We start from the raw sequence: 17897 nt of genomic DNA, 5'->3' as shown, positions 1-17897 counted from the left end.
TTTGAAAGCGTCTGCTGAGCGTTCTGATAATACACTTTGTGATGCACGTTAAAAAAAAACTAATGTATGGCTCTCACTTTTTCAGAATAACATTCACTTCCTTTTCCTTAACACTTTGAATTCATTCTATGCCTTGTTTGTTTAAAGGTTGTTTTGGTTTTTCTTTTTTTTTCTTTCTTTTTTGTTTTTTTTTATTTTTTTCTTTGCTTGTTTGTTTATTGCTAATCGCAGTACAATATACAGTTAGGTAAACACACACACAAATATCTCTAACACTAAGTTTTGATTAACAGCTTGGAAAATAAAACAATTATTCTAATACATCACTTGAAAACATCACTTAGCGCATAACATCTAAACTATGCTATTTAGATACATTTTGTTCATTCTGATACTGCATTGCAACTACAGCAAGTGGCTAAAACCTCACCAGTCCTTTTACAAATTCATTTGATCAACAAAATGTTAGTCACAGGTCTTCATATAAAGCTGTTTGTTCTCTGCCACATTTTCAGTCTTGCAAATGAATTACCGCATTACATCTGTCGCCATTAAAGATAGAGCTCATTACGCTTACGGTGTTACAAAGGTAATGACAAACACTCTGACAACATAAACACTAGTTAAAATGTTAAAAATGTTAAATGATTATGCACAGGGTAAAGTAATACAAAAACACAACAAAAGGTTGACATTAACCAAGAAAATCAAAAAGACTGCAGTGACTCTGTTTGTTTTCCATCACATATCGCAGTCGTTGAAAAAAGGAAAATTCTCCAAAAATTCCAAGGATCTCAATGAAAGATACACAGAATTTCACCATTTTGGGTCTTTTCAACCTATGGTTTTGGGCTTTTTTTTTTTTTTTTTCTTAAATGGCAGAAAGTAAACATGACAGTTGTGTTTTCATGGGCTTCATCTGGATTTCTGACTGCATTTAGCATGTGATCTTTGGGAAACTATAAGTAGAATTTCTCGTCAAACTTGACAGCAGAGACCAAGCTCTGAATTTAGGTGTTATCTAGATTTTACATGAATTATTTACATATTGTTTAAAGTTACAGAAAAACAAACATTTACATGCAGTAAACCTGTCCTATACATACTGAACATACACATGTCGTTGTAATTTAATGTAACAAAATGCAAAAGAGCATGTGCACATAGACTGGCTTCGTAGCCAGTAGCATATCCATTACTTAAATAAGATTACTTCATACCATATGCCTTGTCACACTTTTGAACTGCTTCCCGATCATCCTGGATGATCATTCTTGTTCATCCAATCATTTACAATTTCCTACTAACATTCATTGGTACATTTAACATTTTAGGCAAATTTAAACTGAAATGATTCAATTCAAAGAGTAGGGAATGAGATGAATTTTGCAAATACTTTCTGACTTTCTGAGTTTATCAGCCAGGATTTGTACTCAATTTAACAGTGTAAAAAAAAAAGAAAAAAAAGAAAGAAGTACAAAGTACAAAAAAAAAGCATACATAATGACTGCTGCTGTAATATCGATTTTAAGAAGTGACAGTTTCTAGTTTTGGAACCATTTATAAATATATATTGTATATTAAACTATTCAAGCGGAGTTATTTGTTAAATATACAAAGAAATAGGTATATAGAGATGCACACAATTACAACAAAATACCGCAGGCAAAAACAGAAAAAAAAAAAAAAAAAACATTACCAGTGATTAGATCTTTTTTAAACCTTTTATACAATTAGTGAAGTATAGCCTAAAGTATCTAAAAATGTATATCGTGGCCAAAAAAAAAGAAAAGAAAAAAAATACCTTTAGCCTTTTTAAATATGCTGTCTAGACTTTTTAATTGTTTAATCGTTATTTAATTTGTCAATTATCACCAATTCCAATTAGACAGGTTCTAAATGTAAATTAGTACAAGGTCTTTGTGCTCAGTGTAAATCTAGTCACATGCTCATTGTAAAGCCCTTCCCCACCCACTCACACAACATGCACATTTCAAAAACCTCTCATGGATTATAAGGTTTTTAAAAAATTACTGTATTTAAAATAGTTCTGCATCTCTCACAATCTCTGAAAAAAGGAACAGACAAAGGTAACAAAATATTAAAATACTTTCCATTAGTTGTCACATTACTGCTTGAGAATAAGCAGTCATATTGGGTAATAAAAAAAAAATCTTAAAAAAAAAAAATCGGAAAACAATTTTTTCATATAATCAAAATGCTTTTATAGCATTGAAACTGTATTCACCCTCTTGATTGACAGTTGGCCATGAGTTTTTTTTTTTTTGTTTTTTTCAATCATCACAAGTATTAGTTTCCCATCATAGGAGATTTTCAAATATTCTGCACAAACACACAAAACATGACACCCAGTTTGTATCTAGGGCTAATGGGAAGACTCGAGTGAAAACAAACTCAACAGCCACTGCTGCATCAAGAGAATGGATGACATGGACATTCAAACCACCACCTTCTTGAGGTCTGTAGAAATCATGGTCCCTGCTTTGCTGATAGTGGTATATATGTCCATCAGCGGTTTCAGACAGGTACAGTGTGGTTTTTTCAGACAATGGTCATTAAGTAGGAGCTTTATTAACGTCTATAAAGTCAGGAACACACCAATAAAAATATCCTTGAATTTAAAAACGTTACGTAGGCAGGGTCTTGCTCCTATTCAGATTACAAAAAAATATATAGCGTGATCCACTGAATGACCATGACTGTCACAGCAACCCACACTAATGTTTTATGAAGATCCCCCCTGTGCTTTGGAATATCTACATATCTACAGTATAAAGTGCAGCACATCAGAACAGCTAGATGAATGGTTAATCCAATCGGAGTTGGATGATTCTGACATGGCATGAGATAAAACACAATTTGCACTGGGATCTAGTTGCATTTTACCTCCAAATACTGCATTAGATTTGTAGATTGAATGTAACAAAATAGCTTGGTGCACCACAGGTGAAAATACCTGTGTGATTTAGCCATTTCAGAAGCATCTGTGTATAGACACAATATATGTTTTTTTTCCTATGGAAAACAACATAGGGAGAAGCAGAGTTGAAGCTCTGATAGTGCAAATCAGCAATTTAACTGATATCGCCTGAACAAGGCTTTCAGTTAAGTTTTTTTTTTTTTTTTTTACGTTCGAATAGTGACTTGGAATAAAGAAAACAAATCTCCCTGGTGGTTTTCCCCTCGTTCACAAAACATACAATACACAGCTGGTTCTAATACACATAAAGCCCTTCATAAACATTACAAAGCAGTCAGGAAAATGAAAAACCAAAGATGCCACCATGAAATAACATAAAAACCAGGCGTAGGTACAGAGCAGCGTGGCAAAGGACAGTGTATTCGTATGACAAGGCTGGAACCCAGCCTTCTTATTTTAACCTCTCCTGCTCACTCTTTCCATGTGTCAAGCCGACAGGGATCAGGTGGAAGGTAAAGGGAGTCTGGGGTGAACCCTTGTTCTACGCAAGATGACACTCTCCAGATCCAGTTTCACTTACTCAGAGACGAGCCCTGAAACATTAACTGGCCCACAGTCACACAGGATAACAAGTGTCTGAGTATAATATTTGCTTTCTTATGACTTAGCACTTGAGGTATTACTTTAGCGCTGAGTCCGATAATACAGATATCCTGCTCTGGGTTGGATTATCTATCTACGTTTGTCCTCCTAAATAGTCGGTTGGCGCTTATTACCAATACAAGGCCTCTCTTGCTTAAGACAATTTCCCTTTTTTGTCACAAATACACATCTCCAAATAATTCCAAGTCTAACTGCTGTCGTCTTTACAATATAAAATGTACATTTACTCATATTTAAAACGGTAACACGATCTGGAACACATGTCCTCTCCTCGCCACCTATTCCTAGTGTAGCCCCGGCTTCATCTCTCATCTCCCTCTGCAACCTGTCTTATTTTTCCATTCCAGAAAAAGAAAGTGAAAAGCCACTTCATAATTGAAAGAAATGGGTTTAAAGTTCACTCCTCGTGCGCCAGCGAAACAAGGGGCAACGTATCCTTTACAACTCTCCACCATCAGGTGGTCACATGCCTCTAACCTTTTATAGTCTGGTGGACCTGGCACTAGGACCTGTGTAAAATATAGAGTTACAACCTCCTGCACAATTCACAAATACTCAGAAAGGCAATTAGATATCCAAAGTGCTAAAAGGTGGAGCTGAAAGATAAAAACAATAAATAAAAGAGAAAAGTTCTTAAATGATTACCGGATTATTAAATGTCACACGAAAGAATGTAAGAGTTAAATATAGAGGCTAGTGTACCTATAGGGAACCTTCCACCTTGTAAGTAAACCGATATAATACATAACACTTAAATCTAAATGCACTGCGCTATGTACAACAGAAAACACATACCAAAACACATTGTGGGTCTCTAATCCATCATGTCGCATTTTGACGAGTGCTTTAAAGGCAAATTAAAAATATCATCTCTTGACTCAATTGTAGATGCATTTGTAAATTGAGAAAATGGCATTTTCATGGGAACTGAAGCATTGCTGTTTCTTGTGCTTCAAGATTATCCTCTGAAAGCATGTAGCAGACATGAAGGATTTCGAGATTTCAGTCGTAAAAGAACTTGAACAAAGATTCCCTTTTCAAATCACACCCCTTCCAAACAAACATATAAATTTATATATATGTACACCTATACAAATGCAACAAACTGTCATTGGAATTACAGTTAATAATCTGTAAAATGCCTTGACTTTCAGAATCCAAAAAAGACTGCCTGTATGCCATTTATAAATACTGACCGCAATACAAGTCCCACATGCAGCTGTCCAAATGAAGGAGGAGAGAAGGCCTCCTTTTCTTCAGTGGATGTTGAGAGTTCACACAAGGGCACAAAATAAGTCCACCAAATGAAGTCAAACCAGACACATAATTAGTAAAAAAAATTGGCTTTAGTTTAGTGGATGCCAATTTGCATTAAAATGCATTTCTAACAAATCGTTGGTTGACTCTGTGAGGGCTTAAACCATAAGCTATATTACTGTATATTATATATTATATCATATGTATATATTAAGCTATAAATGAACTGAATTTGAATGTCCTTCTGCCACAGTGCTTCATGGAAAAGCACGCTGCAATCTGGGTTTGGGGCAAAGGAGCTAAATATGCTTCTGAGGATGTCTAAAGGCCTTTTCTGTTCTTCTTTTTCCATGTTGGTAATTCTTCACTTTAATTTCTTCACTTCAGGTCAATAGAAGCAGATGATGTGTTCTATATGATTTTGTCCATTTTTTTCCTCTGATAAATTGTGTCTGTCCTTCGACTTTAAAAAATCAATTGCAAACTTCAAAAACTCTAGAGATGAGCAGTTGTCACTTGTTTTGCTCAGGTTTCCAATTGTCCTCATTTGTTTTCCTGATTCCGTGGGTGAATCACAAGAGCCAGCGTAAGATTTTCAGAGACGATCCTTATTATTATTTATTTATTGTAATTGGAGCACCTAATTTGGACGAATTTCCTTAAGATCATGTTTCTTCTGAATGACAAGTATACGATGTAACAAAATCCCTACATAGTGATGTCTCAATTAAATAAAAAAAAAAATACTTTTAATGAACTACAAGAACATTAATTTAAACATTTATTTATATATAGATTTATTTACACACTTATATTTCCTGTCTTTTGTATTTAGATGTGATCCTGCCAAATGGATTTTAGAACTAAAATGTCAATCAAATGATGACTTTAAAACCATTGTACATGTTTGTTTTATTATTAGTTATTAATCATATCTAACCGAATGTACTTCTAGCAATATTCCAGTGTATTATTCAAATTGCACTTCTACAGTTAGGTACAAGTACTGATAGAACATCATTTTAGCGAATAGGTTCAAGTACTTAAAGCAAAAACTTGAGACTGTAATCTAAATGTATAAGCAGGTTTTTAGCCAGACATTTGTAATTTAATACAGAGTTTAAAGCACTGCAAAGTACCTTTAGAGGAAGAGTTACTAATTTTTCAAGGAGCATGTTAGAAAGGTGTTCAGTCTGAAACTTTTGCATTTTTTTGTGTTTTGAAATTAATTAAAACTGCCTATGAAGACCATATAGATCCCCATAAAGGCAGCCTGTCCCAGAAATGTTGTTTTTCCTCTAAACTCTTTAGCAGCTACAGTGCCACATTCTGAAAAAGCAACAGACACTAAAATGAGATCCCATTTTTTTCTTTTATCATAAAGTGCCCTAAAGATTGTGCAGTTTTTCTTTTCAACTCCGCATGAGTAAATATGCTTTCACTGTCAGTGATGCCAACAGATGAAAGGGCCTGGAAAGAATTTGGGTCCCATTTTATAGAATCTAAAACTGCTCCCCTCTTTTCCAGTCCCTGTCCCATCAGCGCCACCGTTTACAGTACTGCATATGGAAATAAATTAAATCTAAACCTAAACAAGCGTCTACTACATTTATTCTAGTTTGTTCATTTACATGCATTTTATTTGAATTAGTTGTTGTTAAAATAAATTAAATCCTATGAAAGCGTTTTCATTAAGCGGAATAGAACTGAAGTTTTTTTTCGTCCCTTTACAGTAGATATATTAGGTTTGTTTTTTTTTCTTTTAGGTGCCGTATTTGAGGGAGATGTTAAATTTCAATCTCTCGTTTATGTAGGTTTGGTGCCTAATTGTAAGGGAAGGTGTTTCTGAGGCTCCTCGACTAAACGACGTCAGACTCCACCACGCACTGCTCTGTGTACTCCTTCACCAGCTCCACTTTAAGGGTCTCCCTAAAGAAATCGGCCATGGGCTTCCACAGCGCAGGCTCCAGGAACACCTGACACATGACGTAACCCTTCAGAGTGCCAGTGTGGCACCTCAGGTGGCACAGCAGCTGTTGTATGGCCAGCGTCAGGTCTTTACCAAACATATCGATGTTGAGGTAGTACCAGTCGTCACCGATTGGCACACGGAAGGGGAAAGTGCACAAGCTGGCCATGGTTGGGCGCCTGGAATCGTCAACCATCCAATCAATGTCCTTCTTCAGCAGGATGGCCATGTTGCTAGGCAGAGGCTTGAAGGGCTGCCAATCTTGAACGATGGTGGCATTGGGAAGGACAGCCTGCATTAGAACATCGCTTAGGAAGAGCTGTTGCACCTCTGCTGGCTCCAAACGGACCGGGATGTTTGTGGTGGACAGACCCTCCCCCGCTACAGTGATATTAGGCCCGAGATCAGCAAGACGTAATTTAAGGTCTTCAGCACGGAAGCGCACCAGAAGGATTCCCTTCATATTTGAGTTAGGTAACAGAATGAAGACAATGTGGCTTTAGCTGTTTTTATTTCAGATCTGAACCAAACGTAAATATGTGATTGTAAAAGGTTCTTACCTGTTTGGTGATGAGCCGGTACTTCTGGAAGTCTTTTGGCCCAAGTTGGTCATCTCTGGTCAGTCTGCTGACTTTAACGTCGGGGTACTTGGACTTAACCAGCTGGGAGCAAAAGCGAAGAAGTACCCCTGCCACACCTTTCCCCCTCTCTTGTGGGGCAACACGAAGCCCTTCCACCAGCATGGTCTCGCCATCATCGATAACACACACTGACTCCAGGGCAATCTGGAAAACGTAGTTGCATCAAAAGTGAGTTATATCTACAAGACGGTGCTCTTCATTTTGGGATGCACAATAATCAAAATGAGACTGAAACCGTGATATGGCTTAGTGCATTCAGTACATCGCAGAAAGCTGTGATGTAATAAAAAAAAAATCTCCTGCTCTGAGTGTTTTGAGGGTGAAGAATATATATAGAATTGTGTTAATTCATGATGTGATATTTTCGATGTCTCAGAACCACAACAAATGCTGCTTTACATGAACTCTATTATGTGCATCTGGGAACACAACACTCTCAAAAGTTCCAAAATGATTGAAAAAGTTCCAAAATGATCAATAAATTTGAAATCTTTCTCTGCAGTTTTCTGCTAAAAAAACCCCTTCATGATTCACCTTTGACTGTAAAGAAATTAAGACATAAATATTAGTGTGAACGTAAATATAAATTCATAAATAAATTGAAATATTCCTCATAAATAATATTTCTAAATATATAAAAAAATAATATTATAATAATATTTTGTCTATAATCTATAATCTATTTATATCTATCATGAACTATGGCTTTTCCCACAATAAATTTCTTAATAAATTATTAATAGTTAGTAAGGTAGTTGATAAGTTTAAGTATTAGGGATGTAGAATAAGGCATTAATATGTGCCCAATTACTACTAATAAATGGCTAACATTCTAGTAATATGCATGCTAATGAGCAACTACTTAAAAGACCCTAAAATAAAGTGCTACCGAATTATTATTATTATTATATTATATACATGGAGTTTGGTTTATGTAATCAGTGTTCATAAGCCAGTGTGGTGTCTTTGCACTTTTGCATGATGTTTAAGCAGCAAGTGTAATATTTGTAACAGTTTTGGTGAATTGTTTATCATTTTATAATTCCTGTACGTTCATTATATGTTTTGCCCAAAAGAAAGCCACATGGACTTGAATGACATTTGAATGAGTGAATGATTTTCATTTTTGGCAAACTATTCCTTTAAACCACTGAGGATGGAACATGCACTGCAATAAGCTCCTCATATCCGCTTTCTTACCACTTTGCCTTGCTTGCGAGCCAAAATGACAGTGCGGTTGCTCTCTTGCAGCCAGGCTTGATAGCGGGAGGGCAGATAGTCCAGGCCGCCATATATATCCTTGCTCATGGCCATGATGTCATCAAAGTCCTCCTCCGTTGCCACTGTAAAATGCAGGCCGGTCTGAGGAGGGGCCTCAGGGAGCTGAGAGCAGGGCAGGCTGTTTTCAATCTTCATCCTTAGAGCTGCGGACACAGATTTCAACTTCTATGATCCATGACCCAAAAAGAGCTTTAATGCGACATTTCACCTTCTCCCTTTCTAAATGCTGTTTTCATGCTTTTTACATTTCAAGGATGTCAAGATAGCACCTTACAAAACGAATGGTGTGAGGGTCGTTATCAGCTCAGTACAGTGGAAGGTTTGTGCCTATGTCGCAGTGTTTATCTTACCGTGCCAACATGCCAGCAGGTTGGCATCAATAGCGGCAACTTGTAACCGTGCCCAAACGCGAGACAGCCAACGCACATACACAGACATGTCCACCTCCTATTGCCAGAACCCTTAATCCTTTTTTTAATTCTCACTGAGCAGCACTGCCCTGGTTCCCAGTGGAAAATAAACACATTTTTTGAAAGGACTTGGGAAATAATGGTGCGAGACGTCCAGGGGAAGGTGAAGCGGATGGGTAGGCAGATGTGTGCAGGCACGCATACATGGCTAGTGAGTGTCGGGGGATTGAAAGGCTGAAAATCTGTGCAGTGGGAGCAACACCGCGAACAAGTCACAGAGCAAACATTGTTTGCACCCCCTTGGGCCCGTACCGGTTGAGAAAGCCCTGGTACTTTTCCATTGATGCACTTCTGTAATGGGAAAACCCTCAATGTCTGAAAGCTTATTTGGGTTTGGCAAACACACATTGTGAGGCTGTCACAAAATCTATTCATTCATGGTTCATTTGCCAATTGCTATGCAATATTCGATTTCCAAATTTCCATGTGACTGTCTCTTGTAGTCTTTCATTTGTCCTTCAATTTATAATGGGATAGTTCGCTTAAAGTGATATTTCCATTGGGCTGAATCGATGTCTTCCCCTAGTTTCCCTAAAGTCGTGCCCTGTCTATGTCTGGGTAACCCTTATTAACCCCAAATTAATTTAGCTCTCAAAATAAGAGAACAAAATATCAAAGCACCAATTAGCAAATTCCATCAGGTTAGTGCAATCTGTGAGGTTGGATAACAGCCCCTTAATGAGGTCCAAACAATCTTTTTAAAATGTATTTACTTTTTTAGTTTATTTAAAGATGCATGAAAATATATTTAAATCTTATATAACTATATCTCTTTGGGCGTTAGCACCAGTGTGTTAATTAGTGTTTGTGAACATGCAGATATTGTGCATGACATCTTCAAACGAGATGTGTTATATAAATGCCAAAAAAAAAATCCTTCTCTGCTGTTATATCACAGGGCTTGTCATTTCTCGATGGGATAGACTTTAAAGTTGCCTCAGGCGGAGTTATTACAATTACGTCACACTGAAGGAGAGATTGAATGTGAAAACGTTATAACATCAGAGGGTACTTTAAACATGCTTAGGATAAAACAAAATAGGAAGTCAAGAAAATAACCACATCGTTGAGTAGACCATGACAACCCAGGTGATGAAGACTGATACAGTTCTCCGTACTACATGATTTACATCACACACTTCTTCAGAGAACCTGCCCACAATATTTGTGGAATCTTCCCTTTGTATAAATCATTTTGAATTTAACAAACACTTTTATCCAAAGCCACTTGGAATGTATTCAGAGTATACATTGTATCAATACATACCCATGATGTTGGTATCGCTACCACTGCTCTACTACTGTACGTTCTGTGGTTATAGATCTGGGCAAGTTATGTCAAAAGGTTTTAAGTTCAGTCAGTCATTGCAAAGAGTGATATATAGACTGTAGTCAAGCACTTAACCTTGGTTACTCCAGGAGCATTATCTTTTTAATAAATGTACTGAGCATTGCTTGGAGTGTCTGTGAAGTGACTAAATGTTGAGGGTTGTGGGTTTGAGTCCCAGGTCCGGTGAGGATTGTAGGTGGGAAGAGTGAATGGCCAGTGCTCTATCCACCATGAATACTACGACTGAGGTGAGATCCTTAAGCAAGAACCAAGAAAGATACACTGGCTGCCCACTGCTCCGTGTGTGTGCACTAAATACCTGGCCACAAGGCACTTCACGACCAAGAAGTGAACCCCTTTCAAACTGTGATACTGCTGGTCACTGTAAGTGTAGACAACATACTTAACAATCTTTAACACAGACAATGATTTGATGGTGTAGTGTCTGACCTGGCCAGAAATTTGGTGCTTCTAAATACTGGGCTTTTAGGAAAAGAACAGGTTTTGTCCGATTGAGATTGCACTGATTGTAGACTTAGGTTTATTTTTCACTGCACATTGTGTTTTACTCTATGCTCAATGCCTTTGTCAGTTTTTACAAGTCAGGCAAAATGTTATAGCTGTTTTGTATCTTAACGGCATCTTACAAAATAATACTTGCTTCGATATAATATGATAAAATATACTGGACCAAATAAGATAGCAATTAATTATTTTTTATTACTCTGTCTATTCTATTAATTCTTGACTTGTTTTATGTTCCCATCTGTCTCAATCTATCTTTTTCTAGAGGGCAATACATTGCTTTGAAATAGCTTCCCCTCCCATCTATTTGTTTATGTAAGTTCATTAGACCAGATTATGGGAGCTCAGAGGATAACCTTGAAAAATAATGTTGCTTTCATAATATTATCATTTGAAATGCCTTTAATACAATTCAGTGAGAAAGATATTTAACATATAGATTCGGGAGGCAACAGTACATTAAATGCAAATCAGCCTATGCATGATGTACTAATTAAATAAGCTCAATGCTTTGTTCATGCAGACTCAATCTGGTTTATAAACTGTCAATATTTTAATATGGAGTACACATTTAGGTCAGTGGCTAGTTCTGTCCTGTCACATGTGCATGATAACTTAAGTGGAGTCCAAACATGCAGCAACTCTGTGCGGATATATGAAGAGAAAGGTGCATAACAGCATTCTAAAAATGCTCGAGAATTAAATTTAACAGAATAGTTCACCCAAAAAGAAAACATGATTTATTCTCTTTTGTGTCGTTCCAAACCTGTATGTGCTATTTTGTTACGCGGAACACAAAAGGAGTAATTCTGAGCAATTGCAGCTCTTTTTGATACAGTGCCAGTTCATAGTTCACTTGAACCAAAAACAACAGCCCATATGACTCATAAGCTATATACAGAGCCATTTGACTGCTTTGATTTGATTTCCATCCTGCATATTTTAACTGGTGTATTACATGCACTTGAACAAGACATATTAGAATCAACTGCATTTCTGCATCAGTAACGTCCAACCTGCAACATGCGAAGGTTAGGGTTAGGGGTAACCTCACACAAAGCTATCACATGACACAAGGCATATGAACTATTTTTATGGCAGGGTTTTGTCCTTTTTTGGAGCATGACACCCACAGTCACTATGAATGGACGGAAAACAGCTGTGTAAAGATTCTTTTTTTTTTTAAATCGATGGAAAAAACAACAACATTAATACATGACAGGTTTGGAACAACATGAGGGCAAGTAGATTATGCCCCGAATTTTCATTTGTGGGTAAATTATTCCTGTGTTCATCAGTCATTCTTGACAACATCATAATGAACCGAAACAATTTGCATGCCCGAAACATTATTCTTGACAGATAAAAATGGGTTCTTTCAAATTCATACCTCTCCTCTAGACATACTAGACACGCACGCAAGCGTATGTACGCAACAAACTTAAATTAATATTGTTAAATGCAGGATTTGCGGTATGTGGAGCAACATCAAAAACCAAAAGTAGCACCACAAAATGGGCCAAGCTTGACACTGGCACATGCCTTGCACCACTGCAGCATCTTGCCTGCACACCATGTCCATTAATAATAGGGCATGCCATATGTCTCTCCTACTTCTCGCGGTTATGTCATGTACACTGGAGGTATGGTGCGTCAGCATGGGCATTCACGTGCCAGTGGAAAATAACTATGATGGGCCTGGCGAGTGACGACTTCCCACCGGCACGAACGTACAAAATTGGCAAAGAAGGACATAAGCACATTGCATCAGTTAATCAAAAATCACGCATCGGCCCACATTCGACTGCAACACGCACGTAACGTATTGTACAAAGTCAACCATTAACGTTTTTTATTTTAAATATGATATAAATACAGCAGTCACGCGATGATGAAGGGTGCATTCAGCATCTTTAAAAGTCAAAGCTGTAACGTGTTCTCAGCATCACTGCAATACGACCCCTATTGATTCGCCCCGCCCCCACTCGCTCGAAATACAAAATTAAAGCAATAACCTAACACAAAGCCTTGCTGAGGAATCTTATGAGGACGCGGCGCATATACATTCATATAAGGTTTCGTTCAAGTTTAAAATAGATCACCTGTAAATTCCAGTATGAATTTATGAAACATTTTTTATGCACTGTGCATAACGTTTTGGCACGTCAAGCAGGGAGGCAATAGACAGGACTTCTTATCCTCTATTTACAAAACAGTTGCATTGTTATTATTGGATTACGCGCTAAATGTTTCATCGTTCCACAAACGTTGCACACTACCGGCATCCGGCGTAAATTGAAAAACGTCGCACGCACAGAGAGACCAAACGCAAATAGGCTACCCGACATGAATGCCAACATATAACAAAACCTATAATGGGGGTCTCCGGCAGATTCTTTGCATTTCATTCATTGCCTTGTCGTCTCTGAGGGGTGTTAATTCGGCTCGTAAAAAATGGCCGTAAGACGAGAAAGAAGCTGAGAAAGACCATACACAGCAAATGCGTGATGTTCATGACAATTTGAAGACGTGAAAATCCAAGTACAATGGTTGGTTGAAGGCGTCGAGCCCTTGCCATACATAGACTGCTCAAGCGAAATCCTTTCTAACGGACACGGTAGATGATTTCACTTACCTCTGCGTCGCGCGTTGGATTTGTGAAGGATACAGAGGTCAAATTGACAGATGCTGAATAGATGTAAGCTTTCGTTGCACTGCGGTTAGATTAAAGGCAGAATATTTAGTAAATGCCGGTTCAGGCTTACAATATATGAAGTATGAGGTCACTGTGAAGCCCCTCCTAGAATTCCCATCCCCATCCCCATCCCCCAGTAGGGAGAAGAGAGGTATGCCAACCCCTTAAACCATCACCCAATCATGATCAATCTCTCTCTCCTCTCTCTTCGCCTCTCTCTCTCTCTCTCTCTCTCTCTCTCTCTCTCTCTCTTTCTTTCTCTCGGTTCCAGTGTGTTCGAACTCTACTAGGGCTCTTCTGTTGATTCAGTGCATGCTTTGCTTCCCTTGGTTTTTGCAACTTAAATGGAAATTGTACATACACAGCTGAATTGGAGTAAATGTGCTTTGCATATACAAAAGGGATGGAAAACAGGTGCTTACGCAAGTATCGAAATTGATGACTTTTTCCAGGTCAAGGACCCCATGGTGGATAGAAAGAAATATTGTATAAAAATGCATATCACATTTTGAGCCTGGCGTATAGTAGCCTGCATATAGGAAAGTATATAAATATTTATCATATGTAGTTGCAGTATACGTTAAAGTATATATTTAAGACAATATCGGTGTGTTTATTTAAAGTCTTGTACTTGTAAATTAATATATTTTCATTAAATTACTTAAAAGCAGGAGGGACAATGACGCATTTGAGCTTTCTTCATCAGCACAGATTCTGAGAAATGCAGCATTACGTCACTCGAACAATGGATCCACTGCAGTGAATGGATACCGTCAGAAAGAGAGTTTAAACTGCCGATTAAAGCATTACAATAATCCACAAGTAACCCATGTGACTTCAGTCCATCAGTTAACGTATTGTGAAGTGAAACAATGTATACAGAATACAGAAATCTATTATTAAGCAGTTTTAACTTTGATCCAGGAGTGTCCAACTCAGTTCCTGGAAGGCCACAGCCCTTAGAGTTCTGCAAGTCCCGCTCCGACGCACAAACCATGTCATTTTCAAATAAGCCATGATTAGCTGGATCGGGTGTGTTTCAATTGGGTTGAAGAGAAACTCTGCAGGGACCTGGCCCTCAAGTAACTAAGTTTGACTGCCCTGTTTTAAACCTTGGTTGCTGGCCAAAATACCAGTCCATGATCCATTAACAATTAATCCAATGAAAAACATATTTGCTTTGTACTGTTTTGGCAAATTTTACCGTAGAAAGTGATATCAAAGAGGACTCATATTTTAGCTGGAATCAATAGTTATAAGTTGATAACATCTTAATGATAGAATTGTATTACAAACCTAAAGATTATTGTAATTTTTAACCAGCTGTTTAAACTCTCAGTCTGAGTTGAGCCCATGCGCAGTTTATTGAAGTAAAGAAATAAATAAAGCTAACAACACGATGACTTGACAAGAACCGGAATCTGACCTTGACAAAAACTCACCATAAGCGGGTTACATAAAGCTAGAAAAGGTACAATAGAAACAATAGGGTGATATGTACATGAGGACTAATAAAAAAACCTAAATGTAGTCAAGACAAAGAAACAATGGCAAGACAATCGTTCATGCTGTACTTTGATGTCATACACAGAATAGTTTGCGCAGTGTCGTTTTAAATTAAACACATAAGAACAGCGAAAGGGCATGACTACATCACATGAAGGGCATTGGAATCGCATGCTGTGACAGGAACCATAATTACAACAATACAGCACATCATAATAAAAGACAAGAAAACATGAACAAAACTGAGAATAGACATGGCAGCTCCTGACGAGTAAACAACACACCAGCTTAAAACCAAGGGCCAGGTTCATGAAGAAAAAGTGGGCCTGGATCAGTAGTGGTGGAGACCCGTGCAGATGGTGGAGCCAGTAGAAACGGAAAGCGTAAAGGTGGAGCGGGTGGAGGAAACGGCCACCGTGATGGAGTAGAAAACCAAAGGAAATCGGAAGGCCATGGTAGAGTAGAAACAAGGAAGGCCTTTTTTCACACGCAATAATTAGTGGAATCCATGCAGTACTACCAAGAACCCCTTGACGCACTGTTTGAGGAGCCACTGATGTAGTGCTGCGTTGATGTGAAGACGCATATGGGTTTATTACTTTTACGTTTGGCTAACTACTTTGTTTATAAATGAAACATAAATTAAATATGAACGTCATAACGGTTAACGTCGTGTAACCCTGAAGACAAGAACCGTCACTGACACCAATGAAACAAAATATGTAATACATAATACATTTCAGATTAGACATAACACAGACTGGAAAAGCTGACAGATATCTCTGCAACTTCTAAAACCACGCACACACACAAAACAATGAGACCCTGTTCATGCTGATACTTCATACATTAGTGCCATTAGGGTTTTAATTATGAGTGAGAAGTACAAAAGAGTTCTTTACTGTTTAAATATATATCAAAGGTTTAGTAAGCGATTACAAAAAATTGGTACATTTGGGATTCTAAAAACAGATTTTAACGATTTATCTCAATTCCGTCAAAAGTGGGGAACAGTTTCTCTCCATTTCTTATTTCTGACAGCAATAAAATATACATATTTAAATAAACTTTCGGTTTAACAGAGAGCGGATGCAATGAAAGTGAGCTAAAGTCTATAAAATACAATCTTTATCAATACAGCATGTATGTTCTTCCATTATGAAAAATAGCAAAAAATGAAGTGATATATTTATATGTGCAATACCGAATCAGATTTTAATCTTTAATCTTTGTTACTTCCTTTTTTATGCATGATTGACTGTGTCCCAGTTGAAAAATACAGTACAATGTGAATATTGTCTTGATTTTGTCTTATTATTATTATAAGGCACGTGGAGACGAAACCAGATGAGAATGGCTTCACTGAAGACGAAGAAAAGCATTTTGATATAAGAACAGCATTCAGATAATATGTTGTCTTCTCTCTCTCAAATTAATTAGTAAACGAAAATGTTGATATTATTGTGAATTAATAAAATATGTAGCTTACACATCTTTTACATAGCATTTGGTGGTAATAATAACCACCAAAATCATGTCACCTAATCACCAGTAGAGGTCATACTAATCACAGAATTGATTGCATTCTGCTCCAACGTATCTGTGCCTTATCTCTATTTTCCATGCTTTTTTTGCATAGAATGTATCTTCCAGTTTATATTAAATCTGTTTGCTCTTTATTATGATGCTGGAGCTGGAGTAAAGTTGCTGCAGACCGCGTTCAAACCGAATGTGTACGGTATGCATGTTGATGTGTATAATAATAATAATAGCACGAATACTGTATTCTTGATATGATCTTACAGAGTCATGTTAAACTAATGTTAATTCAAATAAATAACGTTAGACGTTCGCAAAAAAAACGGATTAAACGCCTTCTAAACAGATACAACGGAGGTAATAAGTAAACGTACGTTTAAAAAAAAAAACAATAATAATAAATTAATTAATTAAAAAACGACACTTAATAAAACCGAACGTCCGGATCCATTGAGACGTTGGGAGAACGTTGAATTTGAACGTTTTTTAAATATTGGTTACCAAAGCGTGTTCCATGGGTAGCGTGGCCGAGCGGTCTAAGGCGCTGGATTAAGGCTCCAGTCTCTTCGGGGGCGTGGGTTCGAATCCCACCGCTGCCAGTTCCTTTTAACGTGTGACGATGACTAGGTCAAAAATGGTTATCAGCACTGAACACGTTTTTATGTCGACTGAGAGTTCACAGATCTCGACAGAAATGTCCCATTATACTAACTTACATGCAAAAAAATAAATACATCGACTAATAAAGACTAGCCTAGGTTCCAAATATTTTTTGCAGCTGATTATCTTTTAAACAGTGCAACAGACAAATCGACTGTGTCTTAGTATACGCTTGGAGTGAGAAATTAACTTTTGTGTGAGGTTTGAGCGGTCTGTAGTGGCTCTAGTGTTTCCCAAACGATAATATTAAGTATTAACTTACTACTGTAATATGATTAACTGTACACTGAAAGAGATTGCTATTAACGAACGATTAATCTTATATAACACGATTTGATGCAGTAGATTGTTTTATGTTGAATAAAACAAATGAAAGCGGATCTTTGCCATCGGAATTGTGCAAACGCACTTTAGTCTCGT

General features: G+C 37.3%; 1 protein-coding gene and 1 non-coding gene across 2 annotated transcripts; one reads left to right on the top strand and one right to left on the bottom strand.

Moving 5' to 3' along the window:
* Nucleotides 1–136: 136 nt before the first annotated feature.
* On the bottom strand, nt 137–13882 carry nat16 (N-acetyltransferase 16). Its single transcript, XM_043244148.1, has 4 exons — nt 13713–13882; nt 8672–8895; nt 7391–7615; nt 137–7287 (listed from the first exon to the last, which is right to left on the bottom strand). Exons 2-4 carry the CDS (start codon nt 8885–8887, stop codon nt 6721–6723), a joined length of 1008 nt encoding a protein of 335 aa, XP_043100083.1. The 5' UTR covers nt 8888–8895; nt 13713–13882; the 3' UTR covers nt 137–6720.
* Nucleotides 13883–17334: 3452 nt separating this feature from the next.
* Nucleotides 17335–17416, top strand: trnal-aag. The gene has a single exon. It is a non-coding gene; the product is annotated as a tRNA-Leu (tRNA).
* Nucleotides 17417–17897: the final 481 nt, after the last annotated feature.

Source organism: Puntigrus tetrazona, chromosome 7 (assembly GCF_018831695.1).
Source record: "Puntigrus tetrazona isolate hp1 chromosome 7, ASM1883169v1, whole genome shotgun sequence".
Taxonomy (NCBI): domain Eukaryota; kingdom Metazoa; phylum Chordata; class Actinopteri; order Cypriniformes; family Cyprinidae; genus Puntigrus; species Puntigrus tetrazona.
The sequence above is the reverse complement of the archived record's forward strand: the minus strand, read 5'-3'. Positions and strand labels throughout refer to the sequence as shown.